Source organism: Typopeltis vanoorti, chromosome 22 (assembly GCF_054136105.1).
Source record: "Typopeltis vanoorti isolate ZY-2024b chromosome 22, IOZ_Tvanoo_1.0, whole genome shotgun sequence".
NCBI lineage: Eukaryota > Metazoa > Arthropoda > Arachnida > Uropygi > Thelyphonidae > Typopeltis > Typopeltis vanoorti.
Window position 1 is genome coordinate 18,224,894 of NC_143570.1, and position 19,503 is coordinate 18,244,396.

General features: G+C 34.8%; 1 protein-coding gene across 6 annotated transcripts in view; it reads left to right on the forward strand.

Annotated features, from left to right (window-relative positions):
• Positions 1–13,803, forward strand: part of LOC150094189 (protein still life, isoform SIF type 1-like) — an 881,056-nt gene extending 867,253 nt beyond the window's left edge. For all 6 annotated transcript variants that reach the window (XM_090412285.1, XM_090412284.1, XM_090412288.1 and 3 more), the window contains exons 23-25: positions 2,144–2,320; positions 9,145–9,332; positions 10,944–13,803. In XM_090412285.1, the coding sequence (XP_090268411.1) occupies positions 2,144–2,320; positions 9,145–9,332; positions 10,944–11,751 (1,173 nt within the window). In that variant the 3' untranslated portion in view covers positions 11,752–13,803. The remainder of the gene's footprint in view (positions 1–2,143; positions 2,321–9,144; positions 9,333–10,943) is intronic.
• Positions 13,804–19,503: the final 5,700 nt, after the last annotated feature.

The window sequence follows — 19,503 nt, forward strand, 5'->3', positions numbered from 1 at the left end:
TCTCCAATACTAGGACCTATCACAGCTTCTATCATATCTGGTTTCAGTGATTTTACTTGAGGCCTAGTTCCATTGCAAAGATCTTGGGGGGGGGGGGGAAGATTTCAGAGCAACATTATAGGAACACCTATTTTTGATTTATTTCATGACCAGGCAATCCAGGTAGATTAAGCGAATTTAAAAATTCCATAGGAAAATGAACTACATCATCTACATCCACAGGGGCATCTACTGATTTGTAAACACTAACAGATCCATTAATCCTATTAAGAACCAGCTCATTCATTATTGATACAGTGTCATTTCGAGGTGTGTAGCTTTCTCCCTTAACCAAGAAGGTGACTTTTCTGTTATGTTCTCAAGAGATGGATAGACACTGCACAACAGTTCATTTGCAGTTCGGAAAATTTTCGTAATAGTTAGGTGTGTTAATATAATTTTTCTGTCTCTTTGCTGTACTTTGCCATTGCTAATTTTTACCGTTCTTGAGGAGAAGGAATGTGCATTGGAGTCTCCATGACATGCATATTGGTTTTGAGAAAAAACTTCTCTATATCATGCCATAGTGACGATTTCTTAAGGTAGGCCTTCACTTCATCTGCCCTGGTTCCGCAGGATTCAAAGGGCAGCGTTTGACAAAAATCACCAACAAATAAAGCAATTATTTCACCCATTCTTCGATCATCTGATCTGATATCCCTCTGTTGACCAGCTCAACAAATGTAAATTCATCCCAAACAATCAAAGAATCCTTTTGTAATATCACAATATCTAAAAAAATTTAATATCTGGCCACAAGTAATATCACAATATATAACAATAGAATTTAACAATATCTAAACAATAGCCACAAAATAGTGGCCAGATATTGTTGATGGAGATAAAAAAAATTAATTATTGCTCCATAATCTGGAGGCATACATCGATGAAAATGCACATAAACCATCTTTGGAACATCCTCTATCTGTTAGTAAAGAAATAATCAAAATTAGTCAATTCATTCTTGAGTTATAAGAAAACACTGAAAATAGACTCGGCTTTATATGTATATACAGGGTGTTCGGGATAAATTTGACATATTTATAATTAATTATATTTTTCCGTAAGTTACGTGTATTAACACACACTTCTCTTCATTTAAAAGTTTGGACCCTTCTTCATTCATATACAAGATGTCAGAAAGGATGGATAGCTGGAACCCACCTGAATCATGGAAGAGAATAACTTGTATCATGATGATTCGTGCCCGCCATCAAAATAAGGATATTACGACTGCTGCCCAATGCTCCCTGAATACAGTAAAAACAATCAGGCATGAACTAGAGACTTGCAATGGTGACTACGAGGATGTAGCAAGAAGAAAGATCCCTAGCAGACGATCTGATTGCGTTCGTACAGCAGAATTCCTCGCAAATCTGCAGGAACAGGTGTTGAAGAACCCTGGCATTGGAATTCGGGCTTTGTTCGTGGAGTTGCTAACTGTAGTCAAGCCCTGGATAACAAGGGTAGCCAATGGTAGGCCGTATGTATGGCAGCAGGATTCGGCCCCTTGCCACACCTCTGGGAAAAGTCAAAAATGGTTGTCTGAAAATTTCTACGACTTCACCAGTCCAAATGTTTGGCCTCCAAACTCCCCAGACCTTAACCCCATGGATTATTTTGTATGGGGCGCAGTTGAAAAAGACACCAATCGCACTTCCAGTAATACAAAAGCCCAGTTAATGGATAAAATTAAAACAGTTTTTGCGGCCCTTCCCAGGGAGACTGTAGCATCAGCTTGTTCGAGGTTCCGAAGCAGAATTGAAGCTGTGATCGATGCTAATGGTGGTTATTTTGAGTAAATCTTGTTGATAGTATTGTAATTAACTCTGCCTGTAATGTTTTTTTGTCAATTCATTAAATTTAATAGATACAAAGAAGATTTTCTTTTTCCTTACGAAACTGTCAAATTTATCCCGAACACCCTGTATATGTGTGTGTGTGTAGATTAGGTGGTATGATCCTGTGTAGCCAACTCACTGTAAGTTCAGTTTTTAAAATATATTTCAACTATCTTTGTAAAAATACATGGACTTAAAAAAATTGTAGTCTTGTTCCTCTTTCTTAACACTCCTTTTTAACTTTTATTTTTTTATTTCCACAGCATGTAGACTTAAGTCCAGGAGAGTTGCTGTATTATGCAGGAGTAGAATGGCTCAATATTTCAGAGTTCCTAGGAAAGATCAAAAAAGGCTTAGAATTGCATGCGATGTGTTTTGTATTCAAGACTGCTGTAGTATTTTTGTGCAAAGAGCGTATAAGACAGAAGAAAAAATTAATGGTAAGTTTATTATTCTCTTTTTAGAAATCATTATTATTAGTGATAGTAAGAATTAACAGCTGTCCTGGCTGACTAAGTGGATAGTACTTCTGCATAAAACAAATCCATGGCCAAGCTGTGGATTGGAATCCTGCTGCAGGTATGGATTTTTGGTGTGTCTCTAAATGATAGATGAATTTCATCACCTGGTGTGAAACCACCGCCAATAAGGAGGTTGGTGGTTTCTTGAATGGCTTGAAACATACCATGTTTAATCTCTAAGGGTTATCTGAATCCTTAACCAAAACCACCACAATATTAAATGTGTGATAAGTTTACAACCTTTCATGGCAGGATTCACATTAAAAAAAAAAACATATAGCTACTCTCTTGAGAAATCTTGGAACATCTATAAATGATCTGTATACAAAACACAATGCAGATCAGTAAGTGATATGATCACCACAGGATGCAGTCTAGATAATGACATGAGTTTTGCCTCTCAGCTGAAAAGCCCTCATTCAAATCTATGCAGGTGAAAGACCATCTAATTCAACTCCAGGTGAAAGTCCTTTTTAGCTGAAGGGGAATTAAAGTCTTATGTAGAGGCAGCAGGCATTTCACTTCCATAAACTCAAGTTTTTTGTCTAACAAAACAGACAAATTTAGTATTCTTTTTTTTTTTTCAGCATTTCATGGTATATAACCAGAAGAAAATAATTTATTTATTGAACTTACAAATATTTTGCTAGATTTCTAACCAGCATCTTCAGAACACAAATTACAACTGTGATGAAGCAAGCTGTGAGTGGGAATCCCACTACAGGCTGAATTAAATTATTCTACAACACTCTGATTGTTGTAGACCAAGTCTACAAGTCTACATGTAACTACATGGACCTAATGTTCTACCGAGATGCCCTCTAAGGACTATTCAGAGAAGTTAAGTGCAGCACAGCCATCACCTTTCATTTAATCATGCATGAAGGAATATTGACATGCAGATGACTGTAGATGTATTTTTTTTTGTCTTGTTGTTTTTCAAGTCAGATGTTAACAGATCTGCCAGTCTGTCCAAAGTAGGCTACGTTGCAGGCACAAGGAACACTCCAGGATGCGGAAGAGGATAAAGTTGATAGTTAGAAGAACAGATGAAGGTTGCTCACCAGATGTTAGTTTGAAAGTGGCATGGAGATTATATTGCAAAGAACTTTAGCTATCTTATCAGATGTACCATGGATATCAGGGATAGCTTTTGCTGTGATGTGTTAGATTGCAGGAAAGATAGGGGAGCATGCAATTTTTTGTCTTTTATAAGGGTTGTAGCCATTGGTTAAAAATTTTACAAAGACATTTGAATCCAACAGCTGGGTCATTCAAACAGTTAGCTCTGGCTCTGTGTATAAGTGTTAAGATTGGTGATGGTGTGATTGCTTATGCAAATACCTTCCAGTATGTGTGAGGTTTTCTATAAATAGAAAACAATAATGAACCATTTGTTATTTGTAAGTAGTGTGTCTAGGAAGAGGAGACAGTTATTAATTTCTTTTCCATGGTAAAATGTATTTTTGGATGTTGGCTGTTTAAATGCACTAAAAATGTATATAATGTGTCTACACCATGAGGCCAAATAGTAAACATTCATCTACATAGTGTAGCCAGACTGTCGGGTTTGCATTTAGCTTGAGTGGGGGGGGGGGGCATTTCAGTCCCATGTAGCTATTTGTACATTTTTCCTTTCCATAAAATATAACTTGAATGTATGGTGAAATTGAATTATCCAAAGCATGCTCTGGATATTTCTTCTGTTATGACTAGTCATAACAATAATGATGGGAGATGTATTTCTTATGTTCTCCATGACAGATATCAACAGATTTTCTGTCTAAGCCAGTTTACAGCAACAGGGCACTTCATACAGCCTGAATGTTGATAAAGGATTGGATTTATCCTTAGTTGAACAGATGTCAGTTGCTAATTTGATATATACTATCACATCAATCTCGATGGAGTCAGTAGACTCATTGTGGAAGGTTCCCTCAACCAACAACACATTTATTATATCCAACAATCCCTCATCCATAATGAATTCTGGTAATGCGTTTCTACTTATCCACAGTTTTCCATGTAAAAAAAATTTTACATGGAAAATTTGACCTGCTTCAGCAATCTGATAAATTTCCCTCACCATCTTAAATGTTTCTATCATATCACCTCTTTTCTGCCTATTCACCAAACTGCAATTTACACTCCTTTAACCTCTCTCTCTATATATAACTAACATTCCAGAGTCCTGATATTGCCTTTGTTACTCATCTCAGACCTTCTCTAGTGTTTCCACATCACAATAGTCCATGTGGTCTGACCACTGATTTATATGGTGGCACATTCATCTCCTTGTCCTCTACTTGTCGATGTACTCCTTATCACAGCAGCAACATGATCTGCAGTCTTTGCAACACTTGCAATCTGCCCTCTAAACTTCACTCCACTCTCAGTTATCCTCCCCCTAGATCTCAAATCTCATCCTCTTCCTGAAACTCATTTCCATCAATGTGTTACTCAACCTTATATTTTTGCACTCCAAACATTTATTAATATTAAAACTACAAGTCCACTTATTCATTCAAGCTAAAAGTCTATTCAAATCTTCCTGAAAGGTATCAACATCCGCAACACTCCTTATAATTCTCTTAAACTTTGCATCATCAAACAACTTAAGATATTCCCAGTAATCCACATGAAATATCATCAAGACATAAGATAAACATGAGTATCAGGCACCAAGAACATAAAGGGTTTAGTATTTTCATTGAGGATAGAGGAGGGGTACTGCTGATGATAGCAGATGAATTACCACCACCAAAAAGAATAGGTGAAAAGGAGGATAGCTGTTCTTTTAAAGCAGTCTGGTGTGAGACTGAAGCCAATAAGACCAAATTTACAGTGTTTGCTGCTATAGCCCAGGGATGATCTGGAAGAGATGCATCAGCAAATTACTACGAATGCAGGTCAAGTAATTATTATAGGGGACTTCAACAATAAAGATATAGATTGGAAGGAAGGAAGATCACATAGCAGGAAGGAAAGGGAATTTATATATCTACTGAGAGATAATTGTTTGGGCAGCATGTGATAGAGAGGACTTGGGGTACAAAAGTATTGGATCGTCATAGGATCAGAACTTTCCATAACCAAATAGCCAGTTGCCTCCTATTGAGGAGAGTGAACCATGCAATACTGACTTGAGAGGTTGTAAAACATGAGAAATATTCTGTCCAGAAAGGGATATATGTGAAACTACAAGGCAGGTGATTATAACATACTTAGGAAGAAGCTTTGCATTACTAACATCCTTCCCTGGCAGGGGAAAGATGCTAGTGATGCATGGGATATAGTTAAGGAGTATCTGGAAGAAGCAATATCAGATGTATACCTCTATGGTCATGAAGCTAATCGTGAACCTATAGGTATATAATGGATAAGTAGTATCATTGAACATGAATGCAAAACAAGAGAATGTTGTGGGAGGGTATATAAGGAGACAGGTGACTAGCAAGCTCATGAACAGTGCAATGGTCAAGCAACTAGAAGAAACTAGCTAAAGGCCAAATGAAATCTCAAAGAGTTCTTTTGTTACATGACAAATAAGAGGAAAAATAAACTATGGAAGGATAATCTTAATGAGTGCTAATGATGGTGAGGTGGCAGAAGCAGATAAAATAGTTGAGTTACATAATGACCGCTTTGCAAGGATATATCATCCAAGTGAAGTTACTGCTTTCTAAGACTGCAAATTATAGACCAATCAATATTATGCAAATTATAGACTCATCAGTATCTCAGGCATGGTAGTAAAAGTACTGGAAAAATTGGTCAGAAAGAAAATTCAAGAATGGGTACATAAAAATATGATACTGTATGAGGGTCAACATGGCTTTGTGAAGGGTCTCTGTTATTCCTTAGTAATTTACTAACTTTTTATAATAGAGTAACAGCTGAGTTGGATTAAGGAAATGGCTACACGATGATTTTGCTGGATTTTGGAAAGGCGTTTGACAAAATCACGTGGAACTCTTTTATGCAAATTAGAATAAATGGGGATGGATATGACACTGTTTATGTGGATAAGAGAGTGGCTTCTGGACAGATATCAGACAGTGGTATATGGAGGGGCAGAATCAAGGCAAAAACAGGTGAATAGTGGTGTGCCACAGGGTTCAGTTCTGGGACCACTGCTGTTTAATTTGTACATAAATGATATAGAAAATATTGTTGTTTGCTGATAATGCAAAATTAGGTAGAGTAATGATCAAGGCAATTTGAAGAGCTTGCAGGATCATTTCAATAGGCTATCCATGTGGGCAAAAGATAATGGGCATCAGTTTAATGTGAACAAATGTAAAGTTATGCATTTTGATAAATATGATAAATATATTACAAGCCATGTATCACATTGATGGCACTGTACTCTAGGAAATAGTGGAAGCTAGAGATTTAGGGGTAATAGCAGGCAGAGAGTTAAAGTTTAGAGGACATGTTGCTAAGGTAGCTCATAAGATTCCTTGGCTATTGAAGAACGTGCTAACAAGTAGAGATAAGCAAGTTATTATTCCTCTTTATAAGGCCTTGATACATCCACATCTGGATTAATGTGCTCAGGTTTTGTCTTCTAGGTTTCTTGGGAATGAGGAAGTAGTGGAGAAGATTCAGAGGCAAGTGACCAAGATAGTTAGTGGTCTATGGAATGTTCACTATGAAGACAGATTGTGGGTGTGCATGGTTTGCAGAAGTTGATGTGATAGGAGAAAGGGAGGGGATGTGATAGAAACATTTAAGTTGCTTAAAGGGTTTTATAGGATTTGTGCAGGGGAAATGTTTCAGCACTTGGCTGGAGGGGGCCAGAACAAGGGGTCATCCCTGGAAATTGAATAAAGGTGTGGTTAGTAGAGGGTGTGAGGAGTAGATTTTTTTGCTTGGAGAGTTGTGAATGAGTGGAATGGGTTGCCAGAGTCAGTTTCAAGTACTTTGTCTGTTAATGGAATCAAGGAGAGGTATGATAGATTGTGTAGATAGTTTGCATCTCCTGCAATGAGTCTTCAGACCCCATGGAGGTGCCTGTACAACAATAATAGTAATAATAAATTTATATGGAATAAAGAGAAATTAGTCAAAACACTAAACTAGCTGTATACAAGACAGTATTCAAGTCAATTTTAGCTTATGGATCTGAGAGCTAGGTTAGAAATAAAGCACATGATCAAAGACTATTGATATGAGAGTTCTGAGAAAGATTACAGGATAACAGATGGCATCAATGGCAGTATCACATTAAAATGAGGATATTAGGAAAGAACTTGACATTGTTAGCATTCAGGAATGTATTAGCAGAGCTCATTTTAGCTGGTATGGTCACTTAAACAACATTGCGAAGGAAGATTACAAAACAATTACTCTTTGCCAGAATGGCAGGAATAAGACCAAGATTTAAGTGGATTGGTACATTAAGAAGTGCCTTGGAATAAGTATTGGAGTCTTGACAGATATGAGTTTAATTTGCAGAAAAATTGTCAATCGGAAGGAAGTAACGATGGTACTTTTTTCATGTAGTACTATCATAACGTCCTGCGCATTTCCTGATATCAGGAATTGGATTATGTTGATGATAATGATAAATAACTGTTCAAAAATGATTTCTTCATGAATTTTCAAGGTGTGTGGTGCACACCCAGGATATACACTTCTGCTATGTTCCACTCCTAACCAGTTTCTCCAGTACCTTGACCAGAGCTGCATATATACCGACTGATCTATAATTGGGCACTTCTTTCATAAAAAACTATTCTAGTGAAGTGGTACTATTTTACTTTCTTTCCACTCATTAAAAATCTTTCCCACCAAGACTTTCATTAAATGAGCAGATCAAGGGCACAGCTCCTTTTTTGCATATTCCTTAAAAATATGTGGTATGTTATCCATTCCCGAAATTTTATTAACATCTAGCTCAATCAGCTCATAATACACCTTCTACTTGCACTTCTAATTCCCCTATTATTTATCTCTGTTCTATGTGTTGTTGTCCAGCATCATCTTTTGCTGTGTTCACTCTAGTGCCATAACTCACAAATATCATCACTTTCATAATTATTTTTCTCTTGCTTGCCACTTAGCAGAAGAATTCTTTTGAATTATCTTTGATCTTTGGCCAATCTCCTCTCATGATGCACTTTTTCTTTCTTTATCATGCTTGTCATCTTTCTATCCTGTACTTAGTCTTGTACTTCCTCAATGACACCTTTTCCAAGACCACATGCCTGATTTCACTTAAATTTATGGTCACTTAAACCACATTGAGAAGGAAGATTACAAAACAATTATTCTTTGCCAGAATAGCAGGAATAAGACCAAGATTTAAGTGGATTGATTAAGAAGTGCTTTGAAATAAGTATTAGAGTCTTGACAGATATGAGTTTAATTTGCAGAAAAATTGTCAATTGAATATGTCTTCATCCATTTCATCTCTATTTATCCACATCATCTGACATGAGCAGTAGGGGCACTTTATGTCAAATGCTGGCTAATGAGTTCCCATACTCTGTCGGCTTTTTTCTGCACAGTTTATCCACCGAGGGTGGGGCTACCAGATAACGATAGAGCTTTTCATGACTCCTCTTACCAATTAGCAACAGTGTTGAGTTCATTAACAGCAACATCCTCTGAGGATGTCACCAAACCAACAGTAAATTATTTTTATTTGAATTTTGCTTATTATAATATGCATACTTTTTGTCTAATGAAAGCAACATGTCATGCAGACAAATATACTTAAATTTGTTTCTTTTCAGGGCAGCTCAAGTAAAAATGCTACATCAGAAGTTGAGATTATTCGGTACCAAGTGCTTATTCCTGTTACAGAGGTTCAAGTAAGATCTAGTGCACTGAAGGATGGTGATTCTCACTTCCTGTGGGAACTGATTCATCTCAAGTCTCAACTACAACGCCGTTCTGAAAAAGTTTATCAGTTGTCAAACAGGTAAATATGATCAGTGCACAGTCATGTTGGTTTTTCATGTATATATTACAAGTCTTTTCAGTTCATAGTTTTATATACCTTTTATATTCACATTTATTTGATAATTTTAATGATTACTTAGATTATATCATTATTAATATTATTATTATTATTTCAAGTTTAATTGGAATTCTTTTTTTTTTCTGTGCTTCTAATTAATTAATTCAATCATAATAAGTTCATTATTAAAAAAATCTTCCAGGAATTTAATTAGAAAGATAAAGTGTTTATCTTCATCTCATTCAGGGAAATTCATGTATGTTTACATATGAATATATCTTTACAAACTAGCTACTACTTAATAATTTATTAGCTTTTTGGGTTGATAATATATAGAGGGTAGCTCTTTCACTTAAGCTTTACTAACCAAATATTAAATATTAAAAGTCTTATATTATTCATGATGTTATTGTTGTTAAGTTGTATCTTCAGAGAACATTTGTAGAAAATCTGGGTGACCCGCACGTAGTGCAGGGCTTAGGCAACTCGTGGTAAAGGTGGAATAAGCTCTGATCACTATTCTTAATATTTACCCTACCACTAGTTGCCTAAGACTTGCACTACTTGCAGGTGCAAACTTGACTTTCTTGTCCGTTTGCTTACTTGGGAAATGGATTAAAACCAGGTTTATATTTAAAATAGCTTGGTATCTTTAACGTATATATTATACCCAAGGTAAAAAACTTTCTACATCTATCTCTCATCCTGAGATTTTTATTTAATAAGGTCAAAGCACCTTATGGTAACTTGTTTTGGTAAAATATTTATAAGCTCTGTATCACTTAAACCTTGGTATTTCTAAGCCTGGCTCCCACTGATGAGACCTCAATAAAGGTTGAAACCGGTCTGGGTAGTGGGCCCCCCCCTTGCCTTTAATGCATAGCATCATGCATCTCCTCAAGGAGATGTGCTTTGCATTAAGGGTAAATATTAAGAATAGTGATCAGAGCTTATTCAACCTTTACCACAAGTTGCCTAAGACTTGCAGCAGGTGCAAACTTGACTTTTTTGTCTGTTTGCTTACTTGGGAAATGGATTAAAACCAGGTTTATATTTATATTTAAAATAGCTTGGTATCTTTAACGTATATATCATACCCAAGGTAAAAAACTTTCTACACAATGTAATTTGACAAAATATAAAACAGGTTAGTAATGCTAAAAAAGGAAGTATGTCTTACTTTTTTTTTAAGACAAGCTTTATGCAGCTATATAACTATCCAAAACAGACTATTTGAGTATCCCTGCCTTACATAGAATTTGAACCCATAACTTCTTGCAGGGAAAAAAGCAATGATTTTTATTAAATGAGCTATCATGCAAGTTATCATCAAAATCCATATGTGATAACAAAAAATAGAAAACTAAATCTGTTGAACTTTAATATGTTAAATAAATTTGTAGATGTATTTTATTTTTTTTTAATTTTATTTTAATTGTTTTATCATTTCATCTGAAATATTCTCAATGTTAATTATGAATATCCTGATGCATTTATTAAAAGTGAATATTAATATGGTTTTAAATGTGTTTGGTTATAATACTAATCAACTGTTTTTCCCTTTCTTTTTAGTACAAGTGAACTTAGAAATTCCTTTCTACGCACAGTCCGTCAAATCATCAGGGAAAGTGTACGTAATATGACAGTGCCTGCAAATAGACAAGGAGTGAAAGAAAAAATTACACAACAGCAGCAGCAACAGTCAAAAAAATCAGAGGTGTTGGGTGTAACTAGGACACTCAGTGCAAAAAAGAAGTCAAAAACACCTCAACGCCACTCAGCTGGACAGTTTGATGGAGAATATTCTGTTGAAACATATGACAACGTTGATCAGAATTTCCGCACACGTAGCAAGACTGTAGCTGATGGAATGGATGATATGAGTGGTTCATCAAAAGAACTGAGAGATTTAAGGGGTCAGTCTCCTATGCCACTGGATTCAGAGAAATCTGACAAGTCTGATCGGTCTGATAAGTCTGACAAATCTGACAAATCAGAGAAATCTGATAAATCTCATGGAAGCAGTAGTAGTGGTAAAGCCACCCTTGGTACACCAAAGGCCTTAAGTTTAAGCACAACATCAACATTGTCCAATTCCAGCACGGGTAGTTCTTCAGCAAAACTGATTCAGTCAAGCAATCCACCTACAAGTTATCAGCCTCCAGTGGTAGAAGCAGGTTCACCAGTATGGAAACCACGTGAAAATTCTTATGAAAAAGCAGCAACACTCCCAAGCTCCAGCAGAAGTAAAGAATCAGAAGGGAAGCAATATTTCGTATATGATGAATATGGAGCACCATTATATGTGATTCCTCCTGCAGGTCCCAAGAAAGAACACTCTACCACTACAACAATGTCCAGCAAGCAGTCAGACTGCTGACACCATGTGCCACCAGCATCTAGCTCCATCTGGCATTCCACAATGGAGAGGGTTTTAAAAATTTCCTATTTTATCCATGGATGACTGTTTTTAAACAGCATTGAAAATAATTACCCTGGGTGCTTTAAACTGCTTTCCCTTCCACTTTATATAGGGTACTAAAAGTGGAAGTGTTGAATTTTAGAACTGTAAGCAGCTACAATCAATTTCACCTTTTAAACTGTTCCTTACTTACTGCACATGCTGCTTATTAAATATAGAAAACCAGAACCTAGTCCTTTATCAACAGGCATGTGCTAGTGAAGTGCCACCTAGCATCTGCTCCTATTATAACAGGAGTTTACATTTCATCACTGCAATTATTCAGCCATATCTCTTCCTGTTTATTCACGAACTTCTTAAAAGTCAGGCTAGTAGGAAAAGGACAGTGTGAGCTGAAAAGAATAATTATGGTAATTTTATTTGCCTCAAGATAATATCATACTGAGATAACATTCCATCATCAGCAAGATCAGCTGACTTCATATCATAACTTCTGTTTCTCCTGTTTCTGCAGTTTATCATTCTCTACACAAGTAGAAATGGTTAAAGTATTTATCAGTATCTGTAGTTTTGTTTTTGTGCATCCAACTATATAAACAGTATTTGCATGCTAAGACTAGTGAATATATCAGTGGCATGTATCACAGTGAACTGACTGTACTTTTTTTTGAGGAGGAGCTCAAATGTTAGTTTTACTCTGAAAGGTAAATGATGTAAAAATTGTGGTACATGCTTTAATGGCAGGAATCTTTGTGGATACTGCATTTTTTCCTTAGGCATACATGCCTAAGACTGCCATTCAATGTACCTGATTTACAGTAGCTCTCTCTGAATCTGGTGCTGATTGAGCTTCAATCAGTGACAGTGGAAGATAGATATAACCAACAGTTGCCTCCAATAGAATTTTGTGTCAGTACAAACTGTGCCAAAGACAATGGGATTGAGGGAGAACACCAAATGCCTTCTCCTCTACACCCAGCAATCCTTACAAGTGCTCATCACACAACTTCCATTTTATGCTTCTCAGTAATGAGAGTGAACTAGCGAACACCCAGATCGGAGAGGTCTGATCAAGTATCCTAGACCAAACCATCTTCTTAGATGGGGGAAATTAATTTATGTAAATATATATATACATATATACAATATATATATATATACATATATATATACACATATATCTATATATATATATATATATACTTTCTTGATGTAAATACTGAGTGTAGGACAGTAAATTGTAGACTTTGGATGAAAGAAGGGAAAAAAGTGAGAGAGAGAGGTGCCTGAATCATGTGTACCGACACAAAAATTTGAAAATATACTATGGCAGCTATAGGACATGTCTACTTGTTGCAAGTCTCTCCCCCCCCCCCCTCCCCGATGCTTTAAAGAAAACTAGTAGAATAATACTAGAGATCATACCAGTACACCAAACTTTCATATAATGAATTCCCTCTGAGAGATGAAATTTGATACGGGTTCTGATATGACTGTTTACATAAAACACGTTATAGTGTGGTTTTCACAAGAATAATTAATATCTATGATCTTCTTTTCAAACAGCTCATGTTTCACATGTTGGTAAAGTCTACTTTGTACTGGTATGAATTCTCTGGTATATTTAGCCCAAACCCAAGTTTAAGAAAAAAGAAAAAAAGAAAAAAAAAACTAAAAAATAACCACATAAATTGCTCATTGAGTCTTGCCAATAGCTAAATTTTACAGTTATGAAAGTTCCAGGATTATATACTTAAGCCAGCACAAGAAATGAATTGTTTTTGTGACTGATGCTATTTTACTTCATTTGTTTCTGTAGCCATCTGCAGTTTCTGACTTCTTTCACAGCTTGGTTGTGTGGTTACTACTCTATATGTTGTGGGAAGTATTTGTAGATATATCTGTAAATAATGATTCTTTGAGTTGGTCCTGTCTTTTCTTGTGTTCTGTGCGTTTGGTGTTGCTGGTTGTCATCACTTTTACATGAATAAAACTTCACATGATACTGTCTGGCAGCTGTGTGCGTTTCTTTTCTTTCTTTATTTATTTTATTTATTTTGAAAGAACAGTACAGTGCAAACAAGATACATAAATTCATTTAAATATATTTATTTGTATTTATCCTTAAAAACTGTCTCAAATTTTATTAAGATAACTTGAACACTGAACTATAGTAATTATATATGTTTTGAAGTGCTTGATCCAAATCAAGATATTAATATATATCAAATCACTGTTAACTACAATTAGTTTAATTTCTGAACTCAATCTAACAGATAAGCTTAGGTGTTGATGGTTATTCGTGACTTATTTTTCACGGTATTAACAACACTTTTATCACAAAGATGTTTTATTAACGCTTATATTTCGCTGATTTTCAACTCAGCATCATCAGAGCACAACACACTGGTATACGCGACAGTGAGTGAATGAAACAATATAATTGCAAAAGACAAAAGATCTAAAGTCCTATTTTTGGCGCCCTCTAACAGAAAAAAAAAAAAAAACAGCTATCCAGGAGTTTTTCTTAGGATAACCGTCTCCCAAATTTTGGCAAATTAATGCAACCATATTTGTTAAGGTTGGGAGAATTCTTCAAAGCCATTGCTGACTCAAAAAATAATCTTTCAGATCTATGACGACTCCTAAATAGCACATTCATTTTCCTTCATCTAATGTTCAAGCTGGCAACTCTGATCCGCTCGCCTAAGGATAAACTTCACCCTTTAGCACACCCAGGAGTGTATGAAGCTCCTTGTGACTGTGACTTGGCCTATTATGGGCAAACAGATCAGTGAACATCCACCTGGAAGAACATGAAAGATACATTCGCTACTATTACTATGGCAAGTCGGGACTGGCAGACCACGCTTTGGACACTCCTTCACACAGGATTAGATGGAGGAAAACGAATGTGCTATTTAGGAGTCATCATAGATCTGAAAGATTATTTTTTGAGTCAGCAATGGCTTTGAAGAATTCTCCCAACCTTAACAAATATGGCTGCATTAATTTGCCAAAAATTTGGGAGACGGTTATCCTAAGAAAAACTCCTGGATAGCTGTTTTTTTTTTTTTTTTTCTGTTAGAGGGCGCCAAAAATAGGACTTTAGATCTTTTGTCTTTTGCAATTATATTGTTTCACTCACTCACTGTCGCATGTACCAGTGTGTTGTGCTCTGATGATGCTGAGTTGAAAATCAGCGAAATATAAGCGTTAATAAAACATCTTTGTGATAAAAGTATTGTTAATACCGTGAAAAATAAGTTCTGAACTCAATAACTGTTTTACTTCTTAGGCAATGAGCTATTTTAGTATTTTAATTATTTATGTATGATTAAAAAGAAGATAATGTGCACTTATGTTTATAGATATCTTAGATCCTGCTACAGTTTGTGCTTGAAACCAGATTAAAATTTATATTTCTCTGAGCAAATATCTCATAATAAAGTTAGGTAAACCAAATGATACCTGCACTGATACAAAGCTCTATAAGCTGCATACAAAGTGCTAGCAATGATAAAACTACTAATTTGGATCTCAAATCTTCCACATCATCAAAACTGGTAAAGGTTAATTTTGATTGACATTCTCCATGTGATGATTTATTCAACATTACCACTGAAGATATCTAAAATTAGTGCAACCAAGATGCATATTATACAGGCACGTGCTACATCTTGTGGTGTGTAGCAAATGATTTTTACTACCCATTGTGAGACTATCACCTTACTTATGCAAGGTTTAGAATGACTTGCAAAGTCCCATGATAATCTCTAGAGCAAAATTTCTGGAATATCAACCCTTAGCTCACTAACAGCATTAATATGTGCCATAAATTTCAAACGTTTATAGGTGGGATACTCATTTAAAAAAAAAAAACAGTACTAGGGCAGTAACTTTTAAATGTAACTACGAGACATGGTGCAAGGCAATCCTGGCATTTCTTTTGCAAAAAAAAAGCTCTCATTAGCGATAAAATAAGAATATTACTAGAACAGTAGATGATTATACATTGAGAGCTTACGGAACTCTAAAAAAAAAATAACAGTTTAATCTTTCTCTGTATATATAATAAAAAAGTTCTGTTATTGATTTCAACAATAGTAATGCATGCTTGCATATTTGAATGGGAATAGTAGCTTCTGTATGTATTCAGTAATCAATGCATGTTTCTGCTGATGTCTGAAGGCTATTTTTAAGGATCGATGATGCCACAGGATCATGTACTGGTAAAATATCCAGGAATGAGACCTAGTATATTAAGTATCAAAATAGCTTGAAACAGTTAATGGAAAAACTAAAGTAAATAAAAGTTCAGATGTGTTCGATATTTAAGACTTTGTCCCTCTCTAAAGAATTGACAATTTCTAGACTAAAATTTGCTGTTCACATTTTAAAGATCTAAAACTTTATTCTGAGAAAACATTTACTCAATGCCATTAGTACAATCTGGATATTCATTTGCAATAAATTTCTAATACTTTTATAACAATATTTCTTATAAAAGTCAGCTAGTGAAACATCCTTGATTTTTGTCTTCTGTTCTGAGTGTATGGAATCCACTAGAGCTTCATCTAAAAAATGGTGACAGTTTCATTCATGATTTCATACATGAGAGCACTTTTTTTTTTTAATTATGACAATGCCAGCTATAAAAAATTAGAAACCTGTTGAAAATTAGTACTGCAAGGTAGGTCAGCGATTCCACTAATCCAGAATCCTGATGTAAAGACCAAACATATCCTTTATTAGTATTATTTTGGGATTAATATGGAATTGGATTATAAACTATTGGCATGGATAAGAGGATGGCTGACTGACAGATATCAAAAAAGTCATATATGGAAGGGGGGGGGGTAATCTGCAAGATTCATGGTAACCAGTGGTGTGCCTCAAGGATCAGTTTTTGGTCTATTGTTATTCAATCCGTACATTAATGACATTGGGAAGGATTTGACATGTGACATACAGGGTAATCAGGAGTGCTGCTGATATGCAGTACTTGCAGAGTGATTTGAACTCTGGAATTGTGGGCATGTGAAAATGGATGTCAGTTCAATGTTAATAAATGTAAGGTCATGCACTTGGGTATGATTATATATCCAATGTTGTGTTATATTGGTGGGATTAGTAGACAGGAAGTTGAAGTTCAAGGATCATATAGCAAAGATTGTAAATACTCAGAGAATAACTGCAATGCTGAAACGAACCTTGACATGTCAAAATAAGGAAGTCATTTTGCCTCTTTACAAGGCTTGATAAGACCTCACTTAGACTATTGCATGCGGGTTTGCTTTCCTTGGTGATTCAGATACAGTGGAGGGAGTGCAAAGGAAAGTATCAAAAACAATATCAGGATTATGTAATATTTATTATGAAGTCAGATTGAGAATTTGTAGGCTGGAGACACTAGCAAACAGGAGAAAGAGGGGTGACGTGAATGAGACTTACAAACTTCTGAAAGGGTTATGCAGAATTTCAGTAGATGAAATTTTTCATTTTATGGAGGGTAGGGGAAAGGACACAAGGGCATCCTTGAAAGTTGAGAATGAATGCTGTCAAGGATAGTTTTTTTTCTGTCATAGAGTGGTATGTGATTGAATGGATTGCCATTGAATGTTGTGTGTGCTAGTAATGTGAATGAATTCAAGAACAGGTATGACAGTTGGTGTGAATAGTATAGCCTTCCTTGATGATTTCCTGGCTTCCTGGAGGTCTTTTTTTTTTTTTTAATCATGTCAGTTCAGGCCTTCAGTAAACTAGACGGTGGTATACCAGACAGTGGTAAATTATCTCTCTCCTAAAAGTTTTCACAAACATCACTGCAACAGTGGGATTCCAGCCTACAATGTGTTCATAGAAAAAGCAGACATGCTATATGTTGTGCGACTACTCAGTTTGATCAACAAACTGAGTGGAAATTAAATATATTAATTTTATAAGCAGGCAAGTACTCGTATTTTTTCCCCCTTGATTATAGATAAATTTTAAAGAAACTCATGGGGGCCAGTATTAATTACCTCATGGGACAGATAAAACTAGTTGTGGGTTATATTTATATTGCACATGCTTAATACAGCAGCACATTTTACTGACATTTAATTCAGAACAGAGTCATGCTGTCTTTCAAAGTAGCCTTTATCTATATATAATTTCATACAGGAAACTTGACTTATCAAGCTGATAATTTTGTTGTCAGCTCTGCATAGATTTTACTCTTAATGTAGACTGAATTGTATGATGGAATCTATTTAGATCGTTGTGAAGAATTTATTTTGAAAATATGTTAATAAAGGAAAAACTAATATGTATTACAGACAGTGTAAATACAAGAACAACTAATAATTTCCAGATTTTTTTTTTTATTAAATTCACTGCAAATGAAAAATAATTTTGATGAGAATCACTTCAGCCTTTTGTGAGAGCATTCTGATTTGTAAAGTACTAATTTTTAGAAACACTTAACAAAACATTTTAAAGAGAATTTATCAGAATATATTGTATGTTGTTATTACACTATATTTTTAAAAAAACTATGAAAAAATTACTCTTCTGCACTAAATATCAGTAATATCAAATTGTGCAAGCAAATTGGTTGATAAAATTAATTAATAAAGGATGAAATATAAAACTGACAATTTCTTTTTGGCAGTTTCTATATTAATATAGCCTTTCCAGTAATGATTTCAAAAAATACACATCTGTATAGCAGAGAACTGCTTATCCAGACCTCTTGGAACCAATGGTAATTCAGATAAAGTTCAGATAATTTAATATGTTGCAGGTTATTGTATTTATGCAATATCCAAAATGCAGTGTATATTTTCTTTAATGTAAGTCTGATTTCATCTGCATTATAGACAAAGTCATTATTCTACTTAATAATTGTTACCTCTTCAGAAAAAACAGGTAACGCTAAAACAGTATTGCCAAAAAGCCATGTTTATTAAAGACACATGTAAACATCTTAACCTTTACATATCACAACTCATTCTCAACAACACTTGCTTTTGTTTTAATTGGTTTGTTATTTATTGCTGTGATATGGGTTTAACAGTGTATATTATGGCTCTTTCCAACACATACACATTTCTCTGCAACTTTTTTAACCAAATTCATATTTCTTTAATTTGTTTTTCATGTCCACTGTGTAATCCAAAAAACTTGTAAATTTAATTTATTGAAATGAATGAAAGGTGCCATCATAATTCATTGAAACCAATACAGTTACCAGTAATCTTGATAACTTTAATCTATGTAGTTATCAGATTATCTTCTTGCATCATTACAAAAGAAAACCTACTTTATAGCATTTAGCATCTGATTTTTAATCACCATTTCAAAATAAATTATTTGGTAATAATTTTAATGATAATTTTAATATATTTCTTGATGTGAAAGTTAACCACTTTTTTCATCAAGGAATTGAAAATGTGATGGCATAATACATAACAGCTACTTTTTTTTAAAAAAATTGTATAAATCCAGCAGGGACATTGATACTGCTACCTATAAAGAAATTTGCTTTACGTCATTGATGGAAAAAAATTAAAATTCCTATTAGTTTCTTTAAAACATACTCTCTAGCTCAGAGTATTTATACACCCATTTCTGTTTTTACACAGTTTTGGAATAACATGTTTGAAAAAAATAAAGTAATTCTGTTAAGTATGTTATATAATTTTTTTTTTCAAATGTAAGTGTATT